General features: G+C 34.0%; 4 protein-coding genes across 8 annotated transcripts in view; all 4 read right to left on the bottom strand.

Annotated features, from left to right (window-relative positions):
- Nucleotides 1-292: 292 nt before the first annotated feature.
- Nucleotides 293-14,487, bottom strand: LOC100180425 (F-box/LRR-repeat protein 20). Of its 5 annotated transcripts, none has more exons than XM_026837927.1 (13): nt 14,471-14,487; nt 11,608-11,773; nt 10,977-11,105; nt 10,383-10,466; nt 8,861-9,024; nt 7,915-8,010; nt 7,312-7,438; nt 5,837-5,911; nt 5,151-5,342; nt 4,750-4,851; nt 4,318-4,464; nt 3,732-3,797; nt 293-1,550 (listed from the first exon to the last, which is right to left on the bottom strand). In XM_026837927.1, exons 2-13 carry the CDS (start codon nt 11,737-11,739, stop codon nt 1,431-1,433), a joined length of 1,434 nt encoding a protein of 477 aa, XP_026693728.1. In that variant the 5' UTR covers nt 11,740-11,773; nt 14,471-14,487; the 3' UTR covers nt 293-1,430. The 5 variants fall into 5 exon arrangements, with proteins under 5 accessions (XP_026693728.1, XP_009862161.1, XP_004225495.1 ...); XM_009863859.3 differs by lacking the exon at nt 14,471-14,487 and adding an exon at nt 12,882-12,998; XM_004225447.4 differs by lacking the exon at nt 14,471-14,487 and adding an exon at nt 3,015-3,134 and having other exon boundaries at nt 11,608-12,145.
- Nucleotides 14,488-15,006: 519 nt separating this feature from the next.
- LOC100182764 (charged multivesicular body protein 5) lies at nt 15,007-17,753 on the bottom strand (the record flags this gene model as incomplete). Its single annotated transcript, XM_002131748.4, is given in 6 exon segments — nt 15,007-15,388; nt 15,820-15,929; nt 16,286-16,394; nt 16,637-16,802; nt 17,127-17,278; nt 17,609-17,753. Coding segments are annotated over 6 exon segments (654 nt in total). The 3' UTR covers nt 15,007-15,340.
- A 757-nt stretch (nt 17,754-18,510) lies between these two features.
- On the bottom strand, nt 18,511-23,780 carry LOC100181171 (cell wall protein DAN4). Its single transcript, XM_026837816.1, has 11 exons — nt 23,173-23,780; nt 22,530-22,758; nt 22,022-22,234; nt 21,639-21,720; nt 21,223-21,309; nt 20,738-20,860; nt 20,043-20,171; nt 19,782-19,847; nt 19,408-19,478; nt 18,994-19,129; nt 18,511-18,718 (listed from the first exon to the last, which is right to left on the bottom strand). The coding sequence occupies exons 1-11, from the start codon at nt 23,709-23,711 to the stop codon at nt 18,711-18,713; spliced, it is 1,683 nt and encodes a 560-aa protein (XP_026693617.1). The 5' UTR covers nt 23,712-23,780; the 3' UTR covers nt 18,511-18,710.
- Nucleotides 23,781-23,838: 58 nt separating this feature from the next.
- LOC104266831 (integumentary mucin C.1-like) overlaps nt 23,839-24,632 on the bottom strand; it is a gene marked incomplete at its 3' end in the record, with an annotated part of 3,486 nt that continues 2,692 nt past the window's right edge. The window contains exon 6 of the mRNA XM_026836253.1: nt 23,839-24,213. Coding sequence (XP_026692054.1) covers nt 23,839-24,213 — 375 coding nt within the window. The remainder of the gene's footprint in view (nt 24,214-24,632) is intronic.

A 24,632-nucleotide genomic window follows, 5' to 3' on the forward strand; every position in this document is an offset into this window, starting at 1 on the left:
AACGTTCTAAGTCGAATGAGCAAAATTAAATTACGAGGGATTTCCCGGCAAAATTGTTATCGTTTTGCCTTTTTCTTTCGTTCTCTCGTTACTCGTGCCGATTTGTTTGGCAAATCTACAAAGGGATATTTGAATACTACATATCATAAATCATTGCTTTATAATCTGTTTACACAGCCATATTTGGAGGTAAACACGGTATTTATAAATTTTAACATTAGTATATACTTACACCCGGATTTTGCAAAAAAATAACGGTTTAGCGGGCAAAAACAGCCAACGCAGTCAACAATTGGATACAAGTATTGTATTTAAGAGTAAATTCTGCAAAATTGAATCAGTAAGAAAGAAAAATGCTGTATTGGGAAAACAAAACATTTTAAGTGGTTTGTATTCGACCAACCGCGATATACAGAAAAATATGTATTTTAACTCAGTCTTTAATTTAACTACACTTGATATTTTGAGTGAAAATGCAGACACAAGATTCAAGAATGTTTAGCGACATTTTTAAAAGGAAATACCAGTTGTAACCTTACATAAGAAAGTTCATACAATTCCACATGTGAATATATATGTTACGAACGCAGCAACTAGCAGAAAAATAGTTGTTCAAAAAGTTACTACTCATTTAGAGGCAGTAATCAGTTTATAGCACCATAAAAATAACAAGTTTATTCCTTTCCAGCAAATAACTTTCTGTAATTCTTGGAGCTTCTTAGAAGAAAATTGTCTTTGACATTTCCAATAAGAAATAGAGCAGATGCAAGCGTGTTGTACCATTACGATGTCTCAATGTGTACGAAACTAAAACAACATATCCCCATAGTATGTGGTCTCAAGGATGTATGTACAACAGCCTACTTAATTCACGTAGAAAGAAAAAAGGGAATACTGAACGCCTATTTAGGTGCGGCACATTATAATGTACAGGGTGGGGAAATTGTGCCAATAGTGCAATGCACTTGTATATACAACAAAGAGAATAGTTTACAAAACAGAAGAGTATAAAATAAAAAAAGGAGTTTAGGGAAAAAACAATGTCAAAGAAAAATTTGTTAATATTGCCTACAAAACACAGGAAAAAAACAGAAAGAGAAAAATATCAGTTTTTGAAAAAACTCCCAATTTTAAACCACGATTCATAAAAGGATGCATTAATTTTGCAAGCATAGGCTTGTCATGTAACCGAATGTGAGAGAATATGATTTTAAGAAAAAGGTTTCATAAAACTGGATCACACAATAATATGCAAAAATCCGACATAGGAAATTAGCCTTCAAAGAAAAAGTTTCTGTGCTTTGTCACTGTAACTTGTAGAACTTTTGACTTTTCATTTAATTCAGATCGAATTGCCTGCTACAGAATTATTTGGTTAGCTAGATTTAGTTTTCACAGTAAATTATTTCTGATTATTTTTGGTTCAACTATCACAATAATATGCAGCATCTGCAATATTTTCTCCGGCCAGAACGATTGTTGTTGTTAATGGAGGGCGCTGGGGAGTTGGGGGCAAAATAAGCGTGGACTTCTAGGTCGGGGAAAGTAGCCTGTGAAAAAAGGTTGAAATTAATTATAATGATAATAATAGCTGAGTCTGCAAGCTTTTTTGGGGGGATGGGTTTGAATTAACAAGGTAGTCTGGAAAGGGAAATTTAGGTGTTGAGGAGAATTTAAATATTACTATAGTTATAAAGGCACGTTAAAAGTTATGTGACTTGGGGAAAAGTAAGATTGAATTAGGAAAATTTAAAAATATTGTTTAAAAAAATTCCTAAAAAGTGTTAAAAGAAGTTTTGTTAAAAGTGTTAAAAAAATTAATGTAATTGTAATGATTTAAAAAATACAATAGTTTTTGTTTGTATTTTTAAATATGGTAGTAAACATTAATGAATAGAAAAAAACTGGAAGTCAGAATATAGTCACGAAACAAACGCCGTTAAATAAGTTTAAAATATTTATGAAGACAACTAGGACATTATTTAATGTCGTAGGTTGAAGTACTTATACACATGATTATACTGTGTTTAAGTAGGTACATAATGCGATGTAGTTTATATATGTCTACTAATTGAATGAATTTAATTGTTAACTGTGAACATAGGAAATATTAATAACATATGTTCTCATAAATGTTTAAACATAGCATTCCAGTGTGGCTAAATAACAACCGATGATTGGTTGAAACTAGGTTTCATTTAAAGCATTAGCACCTGCTATTAGAGATTATGGCACAAATAGATTTTTGAAACCAATAACATATTAAAGCACATGCAAATCTATGTTGTATTAAGATTAAGTTTAATTAATGATTTGATAAAGAACATATGAGTTATTAAATTGGAGTGGTTTATTCAAAAAGAAGGGAAGCAGCAACAAAACGACAGTCGTTATAACAACTGAAGAAAAAACATAACCCAAGTTTGGTGGGTTGAAGTGAGAACTAATGATTCCATAAGCTGTGTTAGAAAACTATTGCTTAAAAATCAAAGCATTGAGCAATATTCCATATTCATGAGAATAAAAACAAGTAAAATATTCGTTTCCATAAGAGTGAGGTCTGCATTCTACAGCATTAGATGACATGGGACTTAGGAATTACGACATAACTGCCAAATTACCCAAACACCAGGATCAACACATGGTAAAAATAAATTCAAAACACCTCCAATGATATGATGATGATTAAAAGCAACTGATTTGTTAGTATAAAAATGATCACAAATCTAAATGCATGTGTTTGTACATATAGCCATTTGAGGAAAAAATTGTCAACGTTTAAAATTTTAATAATGTTATTAATAATAATTTAAAGCAGCTTTCTTAGTATAGAAAGAATGCAAATCTAAAAGCTTAGTATTGCATTTAGCTGTCTGTGGAAAAAGTTTTGTCAATGTACTTGTCCCTTGTTACAAAATTACACTGCATAAAAAGCTGGTTTGTTAATATAAAAAAGGAAAATTTACCACCCTGTGTTTGTAGCCGTTTGAGGAAAAATTCGTTAACGTACTTGCCTCTTATCATAAAATTATGCAGTTGCAGTCAGGGCACAGTCTGCGGGTTGCCGGGCCAACAGAGGGCTGGGGGGTAATTGGTGCAAAGTACGCATGGATTACTAGCTTGCGATTTTGTTCCTAAGCCCGAGAAAACATGACGGGATGTAAAAAATGTGGATTAGTTGATTATTGTGCAGGCAGATGTTAAACATAAATAAAATCAAATTAGGAATGAAGTTTAAATCAAGATGCAAACACAAAATAAAATAATGTGGAAAGAAATTGGGTATCGCAACAAATTAAACCAATAACTTTGTAGCATCTGATGGTAACATGCAAAGTTAAGCAATGCATAACACTAAGCTGGCAGCAAACTAACTACAACAACTTTAGCAATACGTGATAAAACATGTTTCTAGTAAGTTTCAATGCAAACAACAGCCCATATATATCATAGAATTTTAAGCGTTTCAGTTAAAAAACTGAAACCATCTTCAGTGCTGTAAGAATTTTAACTATAAGATAAACGCTACCAAAGGTGCAAACAAAAAAGGCAATAACAGATAATAACAAAATAAAGACAATTATTTCATATATATTGGCTGTTATGTTTGTATTGAAAGCAACCTAAAAGCTGTGTTTTATCACCTAATTTTGGCAACAAGCGTTTTACTTTGGCGCAAAATTATTAAGATAAACAACCTTATATTCATACGCCATTGTAATTAGACTGACCTTTAGTTTATTAATCCCAGCTCGAGTGATCAACTGACAATCATAAAGTTCCAATCGACTCAAATTCTGTATTTAAATAGGATATCTATGTTATTGTTTGCAGCACATTTCAAGTGTTTAAAAGTAACATAGCTAACGATAATAGACGATAAGGTACAACCTATTTCAAAGTTTGTTTATTTATATTTAACTTAATGAATGATTGGAGCAACTCTGCGGAATGAAATAGTTAAGGAAAAACACAATGAACGAAATAACAGTACACTACATGCATTAAACGCACGACTGATGAATTTGTGGTTGCATCACACCACGTGGCATTCACGGGCGAACAATGCCGTGCGTGACGTAGCGGGTGTGTGACGTTTACACGTATAAAGACGATATTCGTCTAGATAACACATATTATGGTATAATTTTTATCCTTTTGATGGCAATAAAATAGGTCATATTTAATAAACATGGCAAAGAGATAGAAATTTTTAAATTCAAACAAAACTCATTGGTTATAATAGTTATGAAGCAATCTGCTTTCCCTGCAGCCATAGGTTTGACATCTAGGTACTCAATAAAAACAAAACACAACCTGACACCCAACTAGATGCTCGAGACTGTTGTCGGTTATAAGAGGACAATTATCGAGTTCCAGAACTTCCAGGTGCTCCGATGCACAAGACCCAGACCCAAGATCTTGAATTCCTTCATCTGTGATCAACTCGCAGTGGGATAACGTCTGGAAATGAATGAATGAAGACACAGAGTAATATAGCTTGTGTAATATTATAAACTAGTTACCAGTGTAATAATATCAAATTTGGGAATGGCAGAACAGCCGTTCTGTTTCATACACCTTTGTGGCATCTTACAAGTTACCTAAGTGTGTAACTTTATTGTTTTTTTTTAACATATGGACCAATTGCCACAGAGTGTTCTGCCCAAAAACACATCATGTCCACTGGCAAGTCATGGTTGTCATCTAATATAACAAATAAAAACAAGAGTAAAATGAACATCGTACCAGTTCTGTTAGTTTGATACAGTGTATTGATAGATAACGAAGTGTTTTGTCCGATACTTGAACGCATTCTTCTAAATCCATTCGCTCCAAATCAGGACAACTCTAGAAAAAATTTATATAATTCTCCATTCTATATGGGTAAGAAAACCCAAGTTATGTTACAGGTATAAATGTATGTCCTAAAAAAGTACTATTTTTGGTAAAAACAATCACACACAAAGTTACATATGTTGTAACTTGTAAGCGGGCGCAAGGTGTTTGCAACAAAGCACCAGTGGTATATGACTGTCGTTGCCACATGTAAGTATAAACTGGTTACAATTATTTGTACCACACTCTTGGTTTGGTCCCAACACAACTTTGGCAAAAAATAAAAATTGCTCTTCTTTTAATATCTTTACCTTGGCAAGGCTTATAAATCCAGTATCGGTGAGATTTGAGCACAAAGCAACTTCTAATGTCTTTAACTTATGGCAATGCAGACTAAGTGATTGTAAAGATTCATCTTGAAGATTTAAACACTCAGATAGATTAAGTGATTCTAGGTTCTTGCAACCCTCAGTGAGTTTCTGTATTCCTTCATCTGTTATGTTCTATTTAAATATATTTTGGGATTAAGATATAGTATAGTAGGGGAAGAAGGAACACGTTTTTATTCCATTTACTTGTCCATTTGGTAGTAAACAAAGAACATTCAAAAGATTATAAAACCACATCCTCACAACTCCCATATACCGATCTTAATAAACAGTTAAACACGATCAAGAAATTTGGATTTATGCGTCCATGCTGTCTACATAACTTATATTTATCCCTTGAATTACAATAACAAAGGTCATATTTAATTAATATGGTTCCTGTGACATACCATGGATAAAACAATGAAAGAGTGTTATAAAGTTAAGTTAAAAAAAAGCTGGTTGTACCCCATTACATTTAAACAAAACAGGATTGTTAAAACATGTTGTTAACTCTGGTTCAAATGTTCAGAAAACATGTCACCCGAGACATATAAAGGTAAAAGTTAAAAACATTAATAAGGGTAAAAAAGGCCCAAACGTTACATAGTGTATTAATATATACTCACCCCACACTTATGAAGGTTAAGCAGCAGCAAACATGGACAATTCTTTGCAATGTTTTCAAGCGAGTTGTCTGTTAACTGCAACAAAATATTCAATGTTTAATGTATGGCTGATAATTTAACAAATCCATAAAAGCAATTTCCATAGTGCTTTGCCCAAGAACACATATGCCCACACTCCATACCACTATATGCCATAATGTTGGTAAGGTAGTGCTGAGCTGCCAACACAAAACCAAACAAAAGTAACCTCATTGGTTGATAAGGTAAAAGTAATATACTTTTTATTTGATTGCTTGTATGGACACCTAACAGCAGGGTAAAGCTGGTTTTCATTTAAAACGAGATCCTTAAAACGTACATTGTTATCCCTGTTTTAAAAGTTAGGGTGACAGACCCCCCAGGCACCCCCAATGTTATACCTTATCCAGTACATTGCCATTTGCCAATACATTTAAAATAAGGAAGCTGACAAGAATAAACAGATCAGCTATTCAAGTCACTTATTTTAAATTATTTATCATGTTTTTAACTGATCTAGGTTCCCTAACAAAGATTAACATCTTTATATATAATCATGACTTGACTTTTTGCAGGTATGCTAATCAGCTCAAGGCGATTGGGTTGGGCATATGCTTTACCTTTTGTATGTGCATGTAAAATTCATGAACTGGCACAAAAAGGCAAAAATATTTTCTTTCAAAACAATTTTTATTTTAAATCTAAAAATTATTCTGTAAATAACATGTACAAAAACATATATAACTTTGTGGGTGATTGCCTTTGTTGTTTTTTTGTATGGCTACTATCTTGATAACCTATATTATAGAACACTGAGTTGGAGCAACTACTGTTAAATGTTATGACCGAGAAACACACCTATAATGGTAGACGGATGTACCGTATTATGTGTGCATTGTGGAAATCTGAACCTTGATGTAATCTAACTAAATCTCATCGTACACCAGATGTAACATATATTAATAATTAATAACTCGTCTATACAGAAGGTTGGCTAAGAAATATTTATATTTAAAACAGAAGGGGAATGTGGTCAAGTATACATTGGTAGGGTCAGTGGCGCAGCCAGAAAAAAAATAAGGGGGAGGGGTTTAAATCAAAAAAATTTCAAAAAAAATATTTTTTATTTATTTTTTTATGGTTTATATGGTTTATAGGGTCGCAACCCCTAAACCCCCTGGCTGCGCCACTGGTGGGGTATTAGTGTTTTTATTTGTTAATGTATTGCTGACAACTTAGACAACTCATACGGAACCACTGGGTTGGAGAATGTTGTTTAAGGCTTACCCAATAACACATACGTCCACAATGGTGGCATGCGCCTTAAACCCGCAAACTTTAGGTTAGAGGCAAGTGAAGTAACCACAGACCGGAAATATAAAATCCAATAACTTGCAACAAAACTAGGCGATTAAAGAATATTATGAGTTGCAATTGCTCTAAACAGCCCCACTCACCCTAGTAACTCCCTTCACAAGCAAATGTTTGAGCTTAGGACATCCATTGGTGAGATGACGTATCCCACGATCAGTGATTCGATCACACCATGATATATCGAGGTGGGACAACAGGGGACATCCCTCTCTGTTGGCAAGAAATAATTAGAAAAAAAAATTAAAACAGGTAATTTAAAAAAAAACAGATTAAGAAAGGTAAAATTATTACTCTGAAGAGAAAAAAAAAGATAAAAAAGCTGAGTGGAAGTGAGAGAAAAATGTCTTCTATTATATTATGGAATCTCATGATTGATGTATCCATGGACCATGATATCCATGTACTCCTTTTGCATTTGAGTGTGAGTTTAATTCTATACTGCAGATACAGCTGCACTTTTTATATTTTATTCTATATGGACAACATGCTATGGGTCCTGAGATTAAAGCCAGAGTTGGTCAGTCCATTACCCCAACACTAACTTTCAGTGATCACTGCATTTAAGTTATTACTGTAAAATGTCTTGCTCAAAGATACATACACTGTGGGTACAACACAAGCGCCTAACTACTCAGTCACGGCACTAGACCAAAGATAATGTACAGTTAAACAGATCGAAGACTTACCCAAGATGTTTAAGTCCCTGGTCAGTTATTTGTGTACACGAGCTTGTATCAAGATAATGTAGCTGAGGGCAATTCTTACCAAGGCTTATAAGCGTCCTGTAATCAACCACAGTAATTATCACAGACTTGTATTTCTAGTATGGTTAGCATCATGCGTGTGTCAACGGTAAATTCAATATGTGAACTATGATTTATTACCACTTAAATCTAAATGTATATAGTTCTGTGCGGGTTAAGACGGACACCATTGTTTGTTAGCACATAATATTCAATATTTCCTAATCATGTTTTAAACAATTAACAACGAATTGTGATGGTACAGTTATAAATTCTGTAAGTATTTTTGGTTTACTACCAAATGAGCCATAAAATAGAATGAAAACATAGACATGTATTGTGATTGACAGTCATTATAAAACCGGTGCAGGTAAAAAGTACTTGTATAAAAGTATTAGATAAAAGCGTGGCAGCTAGGGATGCACATTACAGAATAGGTAGGTATTCTAGGATATCCTAGAATACTTTATTTCGAATCTAGAATTCCGAATCTAGAATTTTGAATCCTTTTTTATATTTATAGGAAAAATAAATTTTACCCACATAAGTCAGTTTATAGACTCTTTCATAGTAGCCTTGTTGGATCATGAGCTGTAAAATGATCAAAAACTGTACTATTGGGTAGTTTTTGCGTCATGAAACATATAGCATGCTATGAAAAGACGTTGCGAAACGTTTACTCTCGAAAGTCCCACTAACACAAAAATATTTTTTTTTAAATTATTAAGTTTCAAAAATTTGTTAATATAGTGTATGAGATGACGTGTGATGACGTCATTAAACAGAATACCGAATCCGTAATTAGATTCGAATACAAAAAGATTCGAATCTCACGGATTCAAAATTCTGTAATGTGCATCCCTAGTGGCAGCTAACCCACAATACGTACTGGTCAGTTATCTTCTTGCAGTTGTACAAGTTAAGTCGGTCAAGATTACGACAGTTTTGACTGAACACCCTCAACGTTTTATCCTCCACATTTTCACAACCTTTCAATGATAATTGCTTGAGGAAGCCACCACATCGCTTGGATAAATTCTCAACAACGCCTCCCTGTTAAGGTTAGATATGAGTTAATCTATGGATGTATAAGATTCATATCATTTTCCACTACTTTGAGAAAAGAATTTTTTATTGAGCAAAAGCAGACATATTTCTTTATTGACCAATATTCAAACCAAAACATGTTTTTTCAATTGAAACTTTTTTCGTATTTTGTTTATAGTAGTAAACAACCTTAATTTAATATGGCATACAAACATTGTCTAATCCTATATGTTTCTCAACAAGAGTCAACATGTGTATGAAATGTGTTATTAATTTAACAATAAAATGTAACATAACATATGGTAGATAATGAATATGTTCAATAAAACAAATATTTGTGTTTTTATCCAATTGCAAATAATTGCACCTTGTAGTACCGTTATTATTAATATAACCCCAATGCTGTATACTATTCTATATGGGTGAACTGTTACAACAAAGTAAGCCATATAGGCATAAAACCTGGGGTGGTACGGTGGGAAGGCCTACTCTGGAGTTTACTACACTTCATGAATTAGTCGGTCTAATTGTACCAATAAGTCAGATTTCTTTCACAAAAATGTGTGTCTGACTGTACCTGCCTAATTAAATCATTAAAAGAATATGCATAACTAGGAAAAGATAAATCTACTCTCCAAAAAAAAGGAATTTATTTTACCATTTGTGCCCTTTGCAAATTGATATTTTTTGGAAACAATACATTTAGGAGTAATCCAAACACCCCTTGCTCACCACTTGAACGTTGTCAATAGTATTATTTAGACTGGGATTAATGGCCGCTATAACACCTGCTTATATTATTAATTAGAATAGGCTACCACCTGTTGCATGTCATCAAAATTGCTTAGGGTTTCAATTAAGTTAGTTAGTAAGATGAATAATGTCACTCAGGTGACATGGGTCAGTGGTTGGCCGTTTGCATCTAACCGAAGGATACCAGGTTCGATGCTAGATACCAATAGACATATCACATATGTGTTTCTGGGCGAGACAGTTAGTTTTGCTCCAACCCCGTGGTCACAAATGGGTTGTAGCAGTTTGTGTTGGGATAATAGGCCAACTGTGGCCTAAATCTCAAGTCCAATGGAGTGCGAGACTGCAAAACCTCATCCATATAAAATAAATATCAATAATAAAAATGACTTCGGTATTAAGATGCTTATTGAATTGAACTTTAAACATCTACATATGGGTTGGCGTAAGCAGGCCTACCCAGGAGTTTTCGGCAATGTATTTATCTATTAATAAACATTGCAACCAAAAAATTAGATTTATTTCATAGAACTGCGTGTCTAACTATGTCTGAATCGCCCTGTATTATAAACCGTTTGGTGATATTTGTGGCTTGGTATTTGTTTGCTTACCTCAACTACAGTTTGAAACAGGAACAAGTCTACCCTTTGCCAGTTGCTGCCATCCAGTGCTAAGTTATTCCATGATGGGGACACCTGTTAAAAAGATACAAAGTTACGTAAAATGGAGAAATAACTGCCATGAGGTATAATATAGGCATATGGTGCGCAAGTGCAACAGAAAGCTTGAAATACTCATTTAAACAATGAAGTAGTTGTTGTTAACCTACAGCTTGCCAGTAAATAATTGACTTTCTAGCAAATAAAAGGGAAATACAATTATCTTTCACGGTGACTCATTTAGACAAAAAGGTTCATGACCCCCTGTAATGGAGTAACAAGCATGCATAAGATGCACAATAGAACACTCATGAAGTTATATATTGCAGTAATAAGCAATAAGACATGAGGTGTATATTATACATGGTGCATAGCAGAACACCAAAGATAATAACTTTGTCAAATACAGGGAAAGTAAATTGTATTCACCACATTAATCCATGAGGTTTCCTATGTTGTACAGCTATGACTGTAATTCTATTTCAACAATGTCACCCTAGCTTTTTACTAGTTAAAAAAACTGTACTTTTATAGTTGCATACGCACCTGTGCGCATCTGCATAAAGTTACAATATCCAGATATGAGAATATCCGAAGCAACAATTCTTTTGGGAGTTTGTGGTTAATGAGACCTTCATTCTCCGAGGGCAGGAATGCTTGACGAGTTTTGAACTCCTGTGGAAAGTTTACATTGATTAGAAAGCTCAGGTGAAACTACATAATATGAATTTCTTTGAATACAGGTTTCAAAATAAATACATTACTATTATATTTATATAAATATATATATATATATAAATTTTATTACATAACTTAGGTTACATATAATAAAAATGACATAACGCACTACATAACATAAATGTTTGTTTGTCTTTTCAAACATGATAACAAATATGTTTTTGATTAATTAAAACAGGGAAGAGAATGGTAACCCAATTATACCATGTTTAATGCTAGATACTGATAGCGGTAATGGACAAATTCTGACCTAAATCTCAAATACCATGGTGTGCCATGGTGTAGGACCTCAACCATATACCTCTAGGACAAAATGTGTTTCTACAATTGGAGCAATTCGGCAACTTTGGCCTAAATCTAAGGCCCTATGGCAGTCCCAAACTGTAGGACCTTAGCCATACAGAATAGAAGACAAGTTCCTTTTATAAATATTAAATACCTCCAACTTTTGCTTGAAGTTCTCTGTGCGACTCGACATTGCGGACACGGAAGCTTCAAGGTTTTCCTTATCCTCGTTCACGTAATCACAATGTTCTACTCTACGTTTCTTTTTACGAAGTGGCTCCAACATCTACACGGCTCGTGCCATTGGCAATGAGGAGCGACTGTGACAGAACAAACAAAAACAGACACTCATTACACTCTCTGCGATGTAACATAAGTAAAATTAACTCAACTATTGTGTTCAATGATCATACTAAACACCTTGGTCTGTAAACGCTATGTTTATCCTTTCCTGCTAAATGATACGATGTAATTTATTTATACTTGCCTGTCAGGGCAATAACAGTAGTTACTAGTTATATCACGAAAGCAGTTTTAAATAGTTGTAGGCTCGCGTTCAACCTCAAATCTTATTCTTTCGGGTCTAACCACTGCGCCATGGTGACTGGCACATTTTCAAGGTTTTTGATAACAGGACTATATGAACAAACAAGCTAACACCATTGGTATGTCTGAATCATTGTGCAAATAACATTTACACCATGGCACACGTACATCGAAATTTCAAGAGTTAATTGAAAAACCTTTAAACAATGTAAAAAAAATATGGTTTTAACACTTTAAAAGAAAAATAGCATTAACAGTCTGCTCTGCTTACTTTAATACCACCATGGAGAATATATATAAAAAGCTTAATGGTGAAAACTCAACATACAAAAATTCATTGTACTGGCCTGCAGCACTGAGAAGGTGGATTAAGTGTTTGTTAAAATTTAAATAAAATAGCAAATTATAGACCAAGTTAATTTATTAAGGTAACTTATCCCTGCTCACAACAACAGTTGTTATAACCAGAGTCCGTATATAAACATGAGTTATTTCATGTCGCCCATAGAAATCACATAGCACATAGCAAATGGGGCTAAATTGATCATAGACATAATATAAATATGAACGTATATAGCTAAGTTTAATATATTTTATGTTTTTAATACAAATACAGGATGCAGATTAAAGAAAATCAAATTTTCAAGTAGATGTGTAGATTTATTAAAGCCCGAAAGTGACTTGAAGTTTTTGAGTTCTATAAATAAACTGCGACTAAGCAGAAAAATCTGTTTAAAAATTCCCGTTGCTAGGGTAAACAATCGGCGAAATTAGCCCCATTTGGTTGCCCTGTAAGATTTCTATGGTGATGAAATAACTCATGTTTATATACGGACTCTGGTTATAACATAGATATCTTATCTCTGTACTGTTCTTACTTACCTAAAAGCTACAACACAAGATAACATATGCAAGTTGCAACTATTAATAAAGTCTGAGCAGTAAATGGGATCAACCTATTTAGCATTAAGTAAACTTAATCAGCACATAATCCAACTAAAAGTAAAGGCTTATCAGTACAAGGAAGTGATAATTGCAGTGATCATTGTTTAATGTACTAAGCTTAACTTACATAATGCAAAAGCAAGCATACTGATTTGCTATTAATATGTAAAACTCTAGCATAGTGTAAAATCTATGTTTTAAATCCACCAGAAAGTGTAATAAGGTATAGATATTTCAAACTATACAAATGCATGAATTATAAAAAAAAAATTAAAATAAATACTAGCAGTATTCTGAATGCTATTTCCCTTTATAACTATAGGAGTGCCACAGCTTACTTTAAGTCATATTAGTTTGCACTGCAGCATATGTTACAGTTATATAATAGTGGTAATTGTCCCATGATCTGACTTTCTAGGTAAATACAAGTAATTGAACATAAACAACAACCGTGTATTATATAACAACAATAATAAAGCAAACATGTACTGAAGTAACAAAGCATATAGTTTTAGCCTAATAACACAATTATATATAACTAACTAGTTAATCGACTAGAAACCATTAATAATAGCCTCAGAACGCAAAACAAGTTAAAAGTTGTTGTCCAGTCAGACTATAATGTTCCTAATGAAGCGATGGGCAAAATGGGAAATAAACTGTCTCAAGCAGAAAGCTTAATGTCTTTTCAAATCCCTTGGGGTTCAGAACCTTATGGCAAGATGTACATTGTTAAGGCTTTGTATTATTTCCTACTAGAATCTTGCTGCGTAAGACAATGGATCTTATGTCTAAACACTGACACAAACCAAATCCCAATGGATTTTTATGCATTATCATCAATTTTGCTTGGAGATACCATTTACACCTTAGACAAAATGTATATCAATTGTTTAATATATGTAAAGCCAGAACATGTAAAATTACTTTGTAGGCATGCAAGTATTTTTAAAGTATGGTACACTGCATAAAAATGCTTGGTTTACCAAAAAATCAAAGTCTAAAAATAACACAGTATGTACAGTGCAGATTTTCCAAATATAAATTGCACAGAAAATGAATGATGTAAACAAAATGACATTTATAACAACAGTAGCAAGATAAAACTTAATAAGATAGACATTGTAGTGATCAGAAAAGCTATTTTATCGATACAATTAGTATAATAATTATTTTATTTGAATTCTAAGGTAAACTTCTAGAATTAGATAAAACACAACAGAAAACATGCATTCAAAATAAAACACAATTTTTCGTGCATTCATTTATCTTCAATGAAATTACATTAGCCGTTATATCTATCAATCAACAGGTAAACTAGTTTTAACTACACTTAACTATATTAGCCACAACAATTTATAACAGCTTGGCATTTGATTGCAGCAGTCACATTTCTCATGGCCTCTATCAAAATTTACGTCACGTTTATAAATTTTCTAATGTCAGCAAACAGTTTACTACATAACTATTGTCAGCAATTTAAAACTGGATATTTTTGCTCAAGGCACGTGTTTGAGTATACCCACTTTTCTTTGTTCAAAAACACGACATCGCCATTTCTGACAAAAACAGAAAAAGGCCGCAAATCGTCGTTAGCCTTCTGTCTGTCAGCTGATCTATCAAAACAATAACAAACATGGAAAACCTAGGTTACATTGCGGGGAGCACAATACTGAACTGTTTCATGCAGTTTTGCGGCATATACCTGTCCCCGACTGACGTTTAAACGTGGATAGATGTTTCATAAATTATTTAACACACATTTTTAATTGCTAAGGGTACATTCCCATTCGTTCACCAAGTTCAGAGTAACATTACATAATGTAGCAATTCAATTCTGACGTTGCAGGTTTAATCTTTGTTATTATAACAAACCAATTGCTTTGTTTACTATATGTTGGGATTAATAGCCACCCTTCTAAGTGACTCTCCTTTTTCATACTAATCTCTTGAGTATTTTGAACGTTGATCGTTTTACTGTTGATTTTCTTCTGTTCAGGTTCGGATAAAATGATCTTCGCTGTCGTTTTCGAAGAGATAAATAAAAAATTAAGCTATGATATTTGAGACAGATAAACTACACGTTTATTGCGAGCACATGACTTTATACGCGTTCATAAAAGTTGAAGTGAAACAGAATAATTTGCGGCCCACTTCAAAACAATACAATTAATAAAAACATTAACTGAAAAGGTAACCCAAATTATTTCGTGGTTAATTTAAAATATTAAATGTTCCTGCTTTTTTACAACTTTATCTCTTGAATGAAACATTTCATGAAGGTACGAAAAGAATATCCAATACTAGACCCAATGTGAAGGAGAAAAAGTTAGAAAGTGCAAAAGGTATTGGACCAGACTCTTTCAGCTGCAAAACAGCAAGATCTATGCTGATACTCATGCTGGCAGTTGTGGAAGTCCAAACTCGTCAACTGGTACCCCTTCCTGTAATTCAAAATATATGATGAAACAATTAGTTAACTTTGAACTGCAAATTGAATAGTTCAACTTTGTCATTGTTGTTAACTAAACTTGTTCATTTGCGCATACTTGTCTCTAGTACAAGTGTTATGTGTTCAAGTCCCGCTGTGCCCATAATTGTAAGTGTAACCGAGTGGTTTACTATGAGTTGTTGAAATTGTCAGCCTTACATTAAATACTAATCACCTATAAAGTTACATACGTGGTAACTTGTAAGCGGCTAAAACGGGCATTAAGTGTATGGAACAGAACACCAATGTAATAAGTTTATAAGTAACATTGTACCACCATGCAAAGATAATTAAGTTTCAATCATTAGGCTATAAAATTATAGCCTACTACTATATACAGCACCACAGGATTTTCCATATAGAACTCAAATACCATTAACTTACCGAATTAGCAGGAACTGAGTCCCCAATAGCATTGGAAGGAGCGTTAGGGGCTGCCACTTCATCTCCAAGGAATTCATCTTCAAACATATCGTCACCCAACGCATCCAGCTCTGTAGGAAATATAATGTCAATAATCTGTCCATTGGATTGGAATAAATTGTTCAGTAATCGGATATTGTTTACAGAAATCATGTATAAAGTGGTACAGGCGGTCTTTACAACCAACACAACAAAGTCCTGGTGTAGCAGAAGATTTATAAAGGGGAGGAGATTCAACTGTATTTTGAAACATATTTTATCACACAAGTGCAAAAATCAGATGTGCAGCGCAATGAAAAATAGTTATTTGATGCGTTATATTTTACAAAAAAAGGTTTCAAACCTCCTGACCCCCATAATAACTAGTTTATGTTGACAACAAACACAGTCAAGGTTGAGCAAACCCTTCCTCTATCGAACATCTCACCTGCTTCTAAATCATCTTCATCCAACTCAGGTGTCCCGTAACTTCTGCCGAGCGTTTCTTGAATTTCTTCCGACATTTCCAACATGTCTGCCATGTCATCTTGCAAGTCCTAATATAAATTAACACAACATTTTTTTATCCATTAACACAACATAAAAGTAAAATAACATAACTTAATTTTATAAGATTTTGAAACTGCTTTTCTGATATAAAATACTATTTAAAGCATAAAGATGTAACCTCAAAAGATTTGTCTGGTGTGTGTTAGAATTTACAATGACAATTTAAACTTTTTGCAATTCTCAGGGTGACTTGCACACCCTGCAGTACTGCACCATATTAATCATTTACCTCTATCTCATCAAGGTTGATTTTCTTGTGTTCTTTTTTCATTTCTTTGAGTCCAACTTTCATTGCCCCAACCACATTCTTTGTGTCTTTTATTGTTTGTATGGAATAGTTGGTTTGCTCCATGTTAAAGCTTTGGCTCATCATATTGTCTCGTTGTGTTTCATACCTGTGTTGAGGAAGTTATATTATAGCAATATGAATTAATAAGACTAATTTATCCTGTGTGGTGGGGCAAAGACTGTCATTATAACATGGGTGTTTTGTTTCATACACCACGTGACCGCTTACCGCTCAAATGTAACTTTGTGGGTAAATATTGTTGTATGGCTGACACTTTAGACAATTCATCATTGACCACTTGGTTGGGGCAATTGTGCAGAAGTGTCTTGCGCAAGGACACACATAATAGTAGCAGGGTCAATCCCCAAACCCTTAATCTCTGGACTAGAGGCAGGTGCTTTTAACATTGCAAACAGATAAAGCAATTTACATTTTCTTCTGCTTTAGAACTCTAAGTGCTCGGTTTTGAACAGCTTTCTTGGCAGGTCCCGGCCTCATTTTTTTCATTTGGTTGCGATACTTTAGAAGCTCTGCATCAAGCTTTGAGATTTTCTTTTCCACTGACTCCGTTCTGTCATCAACCTGTGCCAAATAAATGTTTGTAAATTATATATTACCAACATATGTTACGTTAAGTGTAAAAGTCACAAGATGTAATAGGTGTGTAAAACAAACATAATTTATATTTATCTCTATAAACACAAATGTGATTACCATATTAATAACAACATTGATGAGAAGGAAACTATTAACAAAATGACAGTTTAACACATTATGATAGAAAATTACTTGGGAAAAAGTGTCAAATAAATCAGTTATTACTCGACGTTACCCTTTGCTATACGTACCTACTAAAAATACATTTTTGTAATTGCAATTAGGTATGTCTAAAACACTTTATACAACACTTACAGAGGCAATACAATCATTAAGCGTTGGTGCTGGCTGCTTTGGTTTTGAACTTCCAAAGATTCGATTCATGGTGATAATTTAATGTAAAGCACAGATATCCAAAATACGAGACTAAGTTGACAACATGTACTGTTACAGTTATATATATATAACTATTACGTGTTTTTCGTGGTGGTTCTGTAACGAAAAATAAATTGATTAAGAATGTACAGAGTAACGAAAATCGAAGAATTTTATAAAGCGAAAATAGGCCAGGGGAAGTAACGGTAAAACAACAGTCGTTTTAACATAAAAACTAGCCTCACTCATAACCTATTCTATTATACAAAACATATGTGGCTGAAAACACCCTAAATACTTTATAAAAACACTTAATATCACACAAAAGCAGAACAACAAACCCCTTTCGTTCAGGAAATTGTAATAACAGCTACGCTCTATCTATAACCGATGGAGCGTAACGTAAAACTCACGTGATGCTGTGATGTCATATAGGCACATGACAGGGCACCCGTGCTTCGTCTTTATCACAGATGAATTTTGGTCATTCTGTAATGGCTCCAGCACTGTTTGATGACTTATCAAACAAATAAGACAAACAAATTACGGAGATGTGTTAACTTAACATACCTTAAAGCCTTAATACCTTGTAAGCGAGCCTATACTTTTATCCCAAACCGTTTTTAATGACTATTTTGCCGCTAATGCTCGTCCCTTGGTGCGTATGGAGTTATAAAACAATGTAACTAACCGCCAACCGCCATGAACTGATGATCTACGCTTTTCCCCAAAACGTATACTCAGACAATGGTAGCAGCGTCGAGCCTCGAAACCTGCCCATCCTGACCATAAGCAGGCGCGTGAAGTGAACCACGTTGCCGAAAGATAGGCACAACAACAACTGAGCGTCTAACGTCCATGTATTTACACCACAGCGGTAAAATAAAAATCACAATGTGTACAATAAAGTAAAAATGGCACCAATGCAAATAAGGAATGAAATGAATAAAATAAGGATGAGAAATCTTGACCAATTGAACTGGAAAGCAGATGCTCCTCAAATAGCTAATATATTTTCATGGTTGTTTTTCCCAGTTTGATTTCAATTGACTGTTAAAATAAAACAAAAGGTAATAAAGACCCGTCATAGGATCTTTTATTCAGTCCATGGTTGCCTATTACTCTAACAGCCAGAGTGTTACTGTATGGATCTTAAAAGATGTTAATACTTGACGCTTCCACGAAGGTATACGACAAGGGCTTTATAGGTAATAGATGCCTATATTATGTCCATACTTCTATTTGTAATAAATGCCAACAATCTCAAATGAATGTTCACATTATGTCCATAATCTTTTAACGAACTACACAAGTGTATTACGCACCTGGTAAGAAACATGAATGTTGCCCAGGTGTTTGTACCCAACAACACCCTCGTTGTACGCATTTAAACCATTCATGTTCACCACAATCCACCCTTGTAATGACACTTGTACAGCTCTCGGATAAGTTGCTGGATTCCTGTGATACATTTTTATATTTATTCAAGAAGTATTTTATATTTATTCAAGTAGAAAACTGGAGAATAAATAAAATTAAGTTACATATGTGGTGACCAGCAAGCGAGCACAAGGTATAACAGAACACCAGTGTTATAACGACTATCGAGGATAAAAAATACGTTATATTTCTTTATTTAAACCTCTTATCTGTCCTACAATAAAAATTTCTATCAGACATACAGTTTAAACATTATTTGCATTTCAAATTCAGTTAAGTAAAAAGTCATTCCAACTCACCAATGCTGAATGTTCACCATCTGTATGTTGCGTTCTTTGCTGTGTTGATTTAATTTGTGTGTTTTCTGCTGCTGCAATGTAAGCAAATTAATAAATGAGGAAAAAAGTTTAAAGCATGAACACTAATGTATACAGTAAATGTGAACCACCCGCCTGTTAAATGCAGTAGTATACATGAGCTATTTGACCAATTTTTGTACAAGTATATCTGATTGTTTAGTGTTTAATAAAGTATACAGAACCAATTTTTGTACAAGCATTTCCATACATACGACCTAACACAATACCTCTATAAGATACAGGTGTATAAAATTTCACTATAAATTTACATTTAAAAGTCTTCATATGGTAAAGTATAAATCAGGAGTACATACCGGTTTGTTGTGTATTTGTACCTGACATAAGGTTCTGTGCTTCTGTTACCGATGCCACTGAAAACACTGTAAAGAAAAATATATTTCAATTTTAAAAAGTGGTTTCAGAAGACAATAATCATATTTGGGATTTTGTGTAATAGGAGACCCATTGGTCATTAATGGGTTGTCCAAATTATCAGCCATACATGAAACTGAAAAAGTTAGAAAAATATAGAATGACATTAGATGGATATCGTTATATGGTTGGTTACAACTCACTTAAGTTTAGCGTTGGGTCATCAATAGGAGAAATACATCTAGCATTTGAAGCAAGTGGGTTGCTTGGATTCAACATGAGTGTAAGAAGTGGGTTGGCTGAGGTATCCAGGTTCAGGAGACGAGATAGAACTAAAAAAATCAAAATTTAGTGTGCAGATAACTTGATTTTTTCGCATAATCTTTATAGAATATTAGAATGCAGTACAATGCTATCTCATCCATATGGAATGGACAATTTTTCATGTTTCGATATTAACATTAGTTACCATAAGAGTACGTTTATATAAACCATTCTGTTCTACGTGAGTGAGGAACTACACCGTGGAAGGCCAATGGACCCAAGATTTCGGCTACAGTTGGCCCATTATCCTATCTTGACATTGACACCAAAGATTTTAAAACCTATTAGTGACCATTGGGTTGTACCAGTGTTGGCTAAGTGTCTTACCCAAGAAGATACACCTATGGCTATTAGTAGTATGCATTAATCCCAATATCCTTTAGTTACGATGCAAGCCCCTTCCTAACCACAGAACTGCAAGGCTGTCAAATAAGTTAATTTACCTATGCAAGTACAAGAACATCAGACTCATAAAACATTACCATAATATAGGTGAGCATTAATATAGAACAGAATTATTGTAAAACTTGGAAATTATATCACAAAATACAATACAACAATACTATTTACTTACCACTCCCATGGACCCAGCAACACCCAACAGCTACACATTCACTTTCACTGTTGGCCACAACAGATGACAAGCAAGGTAAACTAAATTTACTTTTGCTATGTAAGCCTTCAGCATTTCGACATTCTGTTAGGAGAAAGAAAATTTTTATAAGCCACCATTTTTTAAGGTAAAGGTATCTTCGTAGCTATATATAATTGTTCTACCTGTTATTGTGAATAAAAGTTGTTAAATTAAACAAATAAACATAACCTGTTTATCTCAGCGTGGCGAGGCAATGACGGGCACATCATAGAAACATAGAGATTTAGGTCAAAATTGGCCCATTACCCAAACACACAGGGTTCTAAAACCCAACAGTGATCGCTGGGTTTGAGAAATGGCCGCTAAGTGTCCAAAGACACAGAGACCAATTAGTATCAAGCATCATACCGGGTATCTTTCCGTTACGATGTAAGCGCATAATTCTAATTTAAACAACCATTTACCTTTAGTTACAGTTGGCTTTCCACCACCAATAAGTCCCAACAAGTTTCTCTCAAATTGTGGAATTTCATTTGTTCCAGTTGAAAGTGCTGAAAGAAAGAATTTTATTCATGGACTACTTGAAAAGATACAAAGCTATTCAACTTAGTACAACCAAACTTAATAGAATTATTTTATTAAAGTTATAATATAACATAGGGTGACAATTGGGTTAACTAAAAGTTAAATATTGTAATTAATTAGGTTTGTTTTAATGTGAGTATAACAGCTCATATTATGACAGAATTGTATTCATTTTACTTTTGGTTTAAAACTAGAACGATTATTAGTGGTGTCTGAAGTTAAAATGAACACTGTAAGTGTAAAGGAAAACCCTTCAAACAAGCACAGTGACAGTTAGGTTTTAAAGTTAAGTTACCTGAAGTTAGTAAGTTTGTTTCTCCAGAAAGTACTTGTTGAATGACTTCAGAACTTGGTAGAGTTAAACCATTTGGTCCATACTGAAATAACAACAATGCCTGATTACTTTTAGGTAGTGTAGATATACTGATGTAAGGTAGTGCATCATAGGTTTTAACGTATATAGGAAAAGAACATATGCATAAAAAAATACAGTTAGTATAAAATTTTGGAAAAACTTTTAAAATGATGTTCAGCTTTTAGCTATTGACATTTAGATTACCATGGAATTGATACATTTTCATGACAATTATTTTTGATAGTTAATAATATAATAATGCTATATTATAAAACATAGTGTAATTTCAAAGATTTAAATTAACAAATATTAACACAGCTTACCATTTGAGCAAAGGAACATATTTTAACCATGTCCCCTTTGACCATATTCAGCAACTTCATAGTTTGGCACATTGACTTAATCCTGGTGTATGGACTAATGGGTTTAACAACCAAAGTTCTGTTGCTTGCTACGGGTTTTGGTGTTTTAGGCAGAGACTGGCTTTTTAAATCATTGCTGTAGTAGTTAGTACTTGCGACTGGTGTCTTGATCATCTGTTGAAATTTAAAACATAAATACTTTTTAATAAGTCTGCCCAGCGCTATAATATTCGTTGGCACACATGCCTTTATAACAGAGGTTTGGGTTCCAGACCAGGAACTGCTTACTGCTAGCATTCTGTGTGTCTTATTTATAGATTTAAATTGTAGCCAAAGAATTGTAAGTTTTTTGGCAAATTCTTTTAATTACATTTTAAATTTTACAACGCCATTTTACATTTAGGCTATGAATAAATTATAAACAAAGGGCTTTAATTTTGTGTTGCTGATTATAACATGAAACACTTACGGAGCCATTTTGATTCAAATAAGCGACTGAATTTGATTGAACAATGTAAGGAACTTGTGGTCTTGCTTGGTTGAATAAAACAAGAGAGCAAAGTTTAGCGTTTCCCAACAAACATAGAACACGGTTTTGATCCCATGCCTCTACAGCTGGGTTGTTTTGCATTGGTTTAGGTGATGGGTTAGATATGAAAGGATCCTTTGTAGGAATTGGGTTCACAAACTGTGAAGTGCTGTAAAATATAGCTGTGTATAAGATACAGGGGTAGTGGGTTCAAATCTCTGTGGTAGTGGAATTTTTTTTAAATTTTGCCAAATCACTGGCACAATGGCACAGCGGTTTGAGCGATAGAGCCCAAAGTTTCCGTGCTGTTGTTGTTGCTCAAAACTGCTACCGCTGTAGGCACACGTTTCCGTTGGCCAGAAACTTATGGTCCAAATTGAGAGCCATACATAAAACAGTGAGAAAATCTTTTAAAACCAACCTTATTTATCCTTACACAGAACGGCAAACAACATTGATTATAACACAACTGTTCTGTTTCATACACGTTGTGCCCACTTACAAATTACCACATGTGGTATAATTTGTAGACGGTTCAAATATAATTTAAAAAAATTTACTCAAAATATAATTTAAAACTTACTTTTCAATTACGTTGTTTAAATTAGGAGGTGTACGAGCATTGGATGTTGGGGTGCTTGGTCGTGTTTCAGGAAACAACACGGCTACTGTGGTACGAGGGGATATGTTGTTTATTGTTCCTTGGGTGGATCGCCATTTGTATGTTGATGTTTGAACGGGTGGGTTGGTGGTATAGTAAGTTGATGTTGTTGTTGTTGTTGTTCTTGCTGTCCTTGGTGTTGTTGTAGTTGACATTGGTGTTGTTGTTGTTTTTGGTGTTGTTGTTGTTACTGTTGTTGTAGTTGCCATTGGTGTTGTTGTTGTTGCTGCTGGTGTTGTTGTTGTGGTTGCTTTTGATGTTTCTATGGTTGTTATTGTCATTGAAGTTGTTGTTGTTTTTGGTGTTGTTGTTGTTGGTGCCATTGGGATTGTTGTTGTTTTTGTTGTTGTTGTTGTTCTTGCTGTTGTTGCTGTTGTTGTAGTTGCCATTGGTGTTGTTGTTGTTGCTGCTGGTGTTGTTGTTGTGGTTGCTTTTGATGTTTCTATGGTTGTTATTGTCATTGAAGTTGTTGTTGTTTTTGGTGTTGTTGTTGTTGGTGTTGTTGGGATTGTTGTTGTTTTTGTTGTTGTTGTTGTTCTTGCTGTTGTTGCTGTTGTTGGTGTTGTTGCCATTGGTGTTGTTGTTGTTTGCTTGTTGTTTAGGGTTGTTGTTTTTGATGTTGTTGTTTTTGGTTTTGTTGTTGTTGTTGCCATTGGTGCTGTTGCTTTTGTTGTTGTTGTTGCTTTTGGTTTTGTTGTTGTAGCCATTGGTGTTGTTGCTTTTGGTGTTGTTGCTTTTGTTGTCGTTGCTTTTGGTGTTGCTGTTTTTGGGGTTGTTGTTTTTCGGCTTGTTGTGTTTGGGGTTGTTGTTTTGGGGGTTGTTGTTTTTGGCGGTTGTTGTTGTTGTTTTTGGTTTTGGTGTTTTAGTTGTTGGAATCGTAAATTCAATAAACGACCACGATTTTTCTGTTGTTGTAGTTTTCGAAACAGTTGATTCATTTTCTTCATTATTTTCTGCTGGTTTCTGAATATGTCAGTTATGTTAGCTGTTAGGTGTTTATACAAACAAACATAGGCAAAGTTAGGCAAAGTTTGTGCGATTCATTACATTAATCAATGCGGTTCTATGAGTGTAACTGGATTTTAACAATGTCACCCCAGATTTAGTTATAAATGCAGTCTCATAGTCATAACATTTAGATGTGGTAGACTTGTAGTGCAATCATAACCTAAGGATACCGGGTTCGATGCTCAACTAATGGGTGAATGTGTCCTTGGCAAGACTACTTAATAGGTATTTTTCAAACCCAATTGTTACTGATTGGTTGTACCACCCTGGGTGTTTGGATAAAGGGCAATAAACTGTGGCATAATCTCATGACATGCCTTCAGCCTCGTAAATAGAACTATACTATCTATACAGATTAGTTAGATAATGGGATC

Source organism: Ciona intestinalis, chromosome 1 (genome assembly GCF_000224145.3).
Source record: "Ciona intestinalis chromosome 1, KH, whole genome shotgun sequence".
In the NCBI taxonomy this organism is placed as follows: domain Eukaryota; kingdom Metazoa; phylum Chordata; class Ascidiacea; order Phlebobranchia; family Cionidae; genus Ciona; species Ciona intestinalis.

Coding starts and splice junctions, on each gene's coding strand:
- LOC100180425 (XM_026837927.1), bottom strand. CDS start 11,739: ATGTTGGAGCCACTTCGTAAAAAGAAACGTAGAGTAGAACATTGTGAT. Junction 8,011..8,860: donor TGCAAGAAGATAACTGACCA/GTACGTATTGTG, acceptor GGTTGATTACAG/GACGCTTATAAGCCTTGGTA. Junction 3,798..4,317: donor AGCATCTAGTTGGGTGTCAG/GTTGTGTTTTGT, acceptor ATTTAAATACAG/AATTTGAGTCGATTGGAACT.
- LOC100181171 (XM_026837816.1), bottom strand. CDS start 23,711: ATGACAATAACAACCATAGAAACATCAAAAGCAACCACAACAACAACA. Junction 22,235..22,529: donor ATTTGAATCAAAATGGCTCC/GTAAGTGTTTCA, acceptor AAATTTCAACAG/ATGATCAAGACACCAGTCGC. Junction 21,310..21,638: donor AACAAACTTACTAACTTCAG/GTAACTTAACTT, acceptor TCTTTCTTTCAG/CACTTTCAACTGGAACAAAT.